We start from the raw sequence: 6,000 nt of genomic DNA, 5'->3' as shown, positions 1-6,000 counted from the left end.
AGCAAGATCGGCATGAGTGCCACTGCATGCTACAACTGTGGAACTTGGGCTGTGCTTCAAGCTGCCACCTGCAAGGGCAACTGGAAATGGTTAAAGAAAGGCCAGATGCAATCTTACATTGATTCATGTATATTTAAAAAAAGGATCTCAAAGCAGATAGGAGTGATTTAGTACTTAAGTCACTGAGGCTCCAAATTGATCAATTTTTAGCAGAATACCAGCTGCATTTCTTACTATCTCTAGACAAATTTGTAAGGCAGAGCACATGGTAGCTACTGGGGAATGCATCTGCCAGGGGTTACAATGACCTCCAGAGCGGCACAAGTTAATATGCCTGCACATCACCTGCCCTGCCAGAGGGGCTCCAGTGCTGGATTATGAAGGGTGCGAAAAGTGGGGGCCATCATGTAATTCCTAGCACCAGATCTATACCAACAAGGCTATGTTGAGGGACTGCAAATAACTTTTGAGACTGAGACCCATGTTTTACACATATTCTCTGGAGAACAGGGGAGAATCAAAATTGAAGCGATTGCTGGGTGTTCAGGGAGATGGTCTTCTGATATTTAACTAAGAAGACTTTAATGGCATAAGCTCTAGGGACTGTAAATGTTGTCAACTTTCCAGCTGATGCATCCTGACCTATTTATTTACGTTTTGTCCACCTGTACTTATAGAAAGGACTCTAAGTCATCTTCTAGGTAAATATTTACTGATATTTTGTAAAGAAATTAATGATTGATGGTGGAAAATGGAAATCAAAGAATAAGTCATGTTAGCATGTACAGTAGTATAGAAAGCCCTGTGGGTTCTGTGGCAAGTACCTAGCTTCCCTTTACTCTTCTGAGTTTGATTATTGCCCAGCTTGAAATTTTCTTTGCAATCCTATTACTATTAAATAGGCATCAAATATTATTGTTGCTATTCATTATTACAAAACTGATGAGAGGTGCGTTTGCAGAGATGACATTCACTATTTTGGGGTAGTCCCTCAGCTGTTGCAAATCAACTGGGTTTCACAGAACCAGACTGTTGTATCCCAGCTGAGAAGGCTGACCTCCACATTTAATTAATCAGATCAGCAACTAACTTAGGTGCTGTTAGAGTGCTGCAGGATACCTTCAATCCCATGTGTCTATATTACTGAACTGTATGATCACGCTTGGTGAAGTATGTTTAGTATAAAATGAAAGAGAAAGTGTGAAAAAGAAACTCGAGAAATGAATTTGACAGCATAAGGGCACACTTGTTTATCTTGGGTCAGGACTTGATTATGCAAACACCAAGTCAAGGCAAAGCACAAAGTCTTCAACAGTTTGTCCCTAAGTAACCACTGCTCTCTGATGAATAGATGTCCTTGTTCTGGGTGCCGAGATTTAGACATTCCAGTGGATTTTTCAGATGACTGAATGCTTCAGTTAATATTCTATGTTCTTGGCATGTGTCACAATTTTAAGACTCCAAAAGTCTTGGGACGAGAACAGTTCAAATTTATAGTGGTTTCGGAGATAGGACTGAATATTTTAAAAAAATCAAAACCTGCACTGTTCCAATGAGTTTAAGGTATTTTGAAAACAGGAATGTGATTTGTATTGGTTCACTGTCTCCTTACCAATAAAACCCATGTGGAAAAAAGGTAAATATTGAATGCTATTTGTTAACTAGAGTAAACTACTTTTGGGGATATTACATTTCTTAAATTCACTAAAACTTCACAGGGCTGTATCAATTACCTTTGCAAGCCTTTAAAATATAACAAGACAAAATATAACACAGAGTGTGTTGAAAATCCTGTAGAGATATTATAAATGTTCGTTCTTTCTGTTGTAGAGCAGCAAAATAAGGTTAAATGACACTTTTCGTGGATTAAGTTAATTGCTAAATGTTTTACTGGAACGTACAGGATTACCTTTACAAATCTACTTAATTTACCCTTTGATCACATTAGAATTTAAGTGAGAAAAGTGTAATTCCAGTTCATAATAAGAAAAGCAGAGAACAGAACAGTTAGTTTTAGTGTGCTCTTTAATTCTTTAATCACTCAATTTGATTGCTAGTACAGAAGTTCAAAGGCCAAAACTCCAATCTTTTTCTAATACCATAAGGCCTTGGTTTGACATGCAATGATACGTATGCTTAACTTTGAAAACATGAGCAATCCCAGGGACTTCCATATTTTCCATGACTTTTGAAATTTTCCAAGAAACAGAAAGTATTTTTAACAAAAATGATTACTGTTAAGCTTTCCCTGACTGCTTTTGCCATTTTGATGTTATGTCACCATATTTCAGAATGGGTAAAGCCTAATAACATCCTGCAATATAATAGTCTGACACACAATACAGCGTAGTAGCTGCCATTAATGACTGTAAATCTAAGATAAAATACCATAATAGAAAATTACAGATTATGCCTTATCGTATCATATCTTTTTTTCACCTTGAGGATAGTCATGGACTGGAACACATTGCCCAAAGAGATTCTCCATCCCTGGACGTTTTCAAGACCCAGCTAAATAAAGTCCTGAGCAATGTGGTCTGATCTCAGAGCTGACCCTTTTTTAAACAGGAGGTTGGTCTAGAAATGTCTTGAGATCCCTTACAATCGGGATTATCCTATGACTCTGTATTATAATTCATTATGTGACATGTCATGAAATAAATAAAAAAATTAAGAAAATGAAAACACACTTTCAGAAATGTCAGAATTCTTAAACAATATTCCAAAATGTATTCCATGTTTTTCTAAATGTTTCTCTAAATGTTTCAATCAGTGATATGAATATTTTGAATTGAAAAATAATTTTGATTAAAATTTTTCAACAAACTTGTTTCTGACTCTATCAATTTTTCTCCAGAAATAGCCTGCAGGACCTGAACTTCGGTTCACCACTGACTTCAACAAGGAGGTATGATTTTACATTCCGTGTTTTTCAGGGGATAAAAGGATATTTCTTTCAAGTAATGAACGCTGTATCCCCGACAGACTAAAAACTGTAACTAAAACTTGGACTGCTACAAAAAAGTTAAAATTTTTGTGATCCTAGGAAGAACGCTAATGTAAATTTTAAAGGTATAAATTCAAGCTGGGAATACACAGTTGGATGAAAATAATTTTCTCTCTTTTGTATCCGAAAATAGTTGGAAATAAATCCTTTTCTTGGCTACATAATATAAACTAATGCCACTGGGTATGATTTAAAATTAAACATTCTTCTTCTGAAGACAGTCTTAGGAGATGAATTCATCTTGATGAATTCAAGAACTTATTAAGGAAATAACTTCTTAAACACCAGCACCAATAGTGGAAACGTATGTTTCTTGTTCACCGTTTTGGATGATTTTTATTATTATTTTTTAAGTGTCAGCATTTTTAGCTCTATACTGTCATAGCCATTCTTATAAACAAACAGAAGAAAAAGACACTTAAGATGGTTAATAGCAGCACAAACTAAGAACCTAGTTTTCCTCTTACTCTGAGACAGGAATGGCGTCAAGAGGATTAGAATCAAAGAGGAAAGTTCCCCAAGATGTGTACAGCAAGCTTAGTTCCAAGCCTTAATTCTTTAAGCAATTTTTAATATTTCTGATTTATTTTTCAAAACTTTTGTAAGGCAGTTAGGTTGGAGTTGCACACAGGCGGCTGCTAAAAGCAAAGTACAATAAGACAAGAGAAACTAAATAATTTTAAGTGAAGTGGGATCAAAGGCAGGGTAAGAGCAACAGGAACAAGATCACATTGGCCAGTTACTGGAAAAGGAACCTGTCATATAAAGTCATGTCATAGGTATCATTGTATTCATATTTGCTGTCAATATGATAAATTGACACTGGCTTTTCACATAGTCATTATTAATTGGAGGCTTTACAAGCTCTAACACATTTTTTAAAAATAAATTCCAACATTAATAAATGTACAAAAGCTAATGTAATGTTCTTACTGAAAAATGAGAGGGAGCAACTTCATAACCTATCAATGCTGCCTGCTGCTACCACAGCTGGCATATATTGCAGGGACACCCATCCTCAGCTCTAGGCTTCTCCTGAACTTCTCCCTCTCTAGACAAGATGAATTAGACGTATGAACATGTGTATGCATGCTGTGCTGCGAGGCACTGGAGCACTGACAACAAATGTGACAAAGGATTTTTCTTTTAGATCTGAACTGGGACAGATTTGAAGTATGTGACTGCTATATGATCAGGGGCCATACTGCCCGACAGCACACACTCACTGGGCATATCTACGTAAGTCAACTTGAACAAGAAAAGGTCAGACTTTTGACTCATGCTACCAGCTTTCTTGGCCAGCACGCTCCAGGAGCACAACATGACTGTCTGGCATTCAGAGCATGCGAGAGTACATTCAGAGTAACACAGGAATACTTTTTACACAGCCAAAAAAATGAAAGCACGAAAGTTGTTTCATCTTACCATTTCACCCCTTGTGCCCTTTTCACCTCTCGGTCCCTGTAAGAAAGAGAAGCTGTTAATCCAGTATGCTTTCTAGCTGCCTAGGACTGAAATAAGCAAATTAATATCCACGAGAATTATACTGCTCACGTGAAAACTCCAGTCTCATCTGTGGAAGTATTTACAACTCTGGGGCTTTAATTTTTCTGTACTATTAGGAAAATAAATTACTTGCAAACATCTTGTAATTCCTATATGTGGAAAACTGTTTTCTTCAGATTGTAAATATGTTTTTTCTCAGTAATTTTAACTGTCAGTGTTCTCCCTGTCAATCAGCTGTACTCTCTACAATTTGATCCACAGTAATAGATCAGTGCTTCACCATCTTAAGAGCTGAGAACAAAAGTCGGTAGTCTCCATCACTGAAGAAATCCGTTGGTTACATATCTGCTTTTATTACTCCATTAGTTCTCCTCTCACAGTCAGATTAGACACTGGTTTTCTGTCTCCATGGCATTTTTAGCTAGTTTTGAACTTAAACTGTGTTTCTGAAGATGGTAACAATCTTACAATTCTTCTCTGGAAGAATGTTGCATCTTGACGGCAGCATTTCATAACACATAGAAGTAATCTTCAGCTGTAATGCTTTCTTAATGATAATGGCAAACTATTACATTCAATATGAAGTCTATTAAAAGCCTTTATACAGGTATATGCAACTGTAAAGTTTTCCTCCCGAGCAGGATTGAAAAGAGTGCAGCAAGACTTAAAGTGCTGTTTTTTTTCCCAACAGGTGGAAAGAATAGTCTAATTATAGAAGGAACATTTCCCTTCTCCTTTCTTTTTCCCTTGTAAATATTTGTATTTATTACTTTTACTGTATATTCCTGTTATTTGAATGATTATCATTTCAATTTTTAGACATTCTCATTCACTCCAAGTCTTGTTGCTCAGACAGAGGAACTTGGGTGGTACAAAGAGCTTCTAAAACTACCTTACATGGCTGGGTAGTCCGCAGATAGGAGCCAGAGGGTGCCCTTGCAGAACACTGCTCTATCTCTGGCAGAGGGAGCGCAACAAGGGATGGAAACAGGGATAAGAGCAGAGCTCCCTCACTGCAGGGAACCTGGGGAGCATCAAAGGTCGTCAGAAAGGCCAAGAAGATCTTTGAGTTGTAACAGGGACCTCACCAGCACCTGGAACACCCCAACAAGGCCTTGTGGGCACTCCCAGCATGTCTAGAGGGGCACTCTGGACAGTTTAGCCCAATCAACACATGAAAAACTACATTGAAACCAAGCGTGGATACTCTCTAGATATGTCTCAGACCTAAGGCTGATAAAGAATATCTAGGTGGTAGTTACTATGTGCTGTTTTATAGTTTGACTGGCCAGCTGCCCCTGTAGACGTGCCCTCTGTATACTGTACTTGGACAGAAGGCCATTGCGATGACTCTTTTGCCATTGTTTTTTGTCATCTTTTTTCTTGTTTGTATCACAGATGCTGGATAACATACATTAGCTCACCAGTGTGGTATAATATGAAGATGGTCCTGCTAGCTGCTATTTGCAAATGGAAAAATGAGAAGG

At 37.5% G+C, this 6,000-nt stretch overlaps 1 protein-coding gene across 1 annotated transcript in view; it reads right to left on the bottom strand.

The window, feature by feature from the left end:
• COL24A1 (collagen, type XXIV, alpha 1) overlaps window positions 1-6,000 on the bottom strand; it is a 195,088-nt gene that overhangs the window by 8,167 nt on the left and 180,921 nt on the right. Inside the window, exon 55 of the mRNA XM_009333887.1 lies at window positions 4,433-4,468. Coding sequence (XP_009332162.1) covers window positions 4,433-4,468 — 36 coding nt within the window. The remainder of the gene's footprint in view (window positions 1-4,432; window positions 4,469-6,000) is intronic.

The sequence above is a fragment of the Pygoscelis adeliae genome, unplaced genomic scaffold, assembly GCF_000699105.1.
Source record: "Pygoscelis adeliae isolate BGI_AS28 unplaced genomic scaffold, ASM69910v1 Scaffold10, whole genome shotgun sequence".
Taxonomy (NCBI): Eukaryota; Metazoa; Chordata; class Aves; order Sphenisciformes; family Spheniscidae; genus Pygoscelis; species Pygoscelis adeliae.
This window is presented reverse-complemented; position numbering and strand designations above follow the sequence as displayed.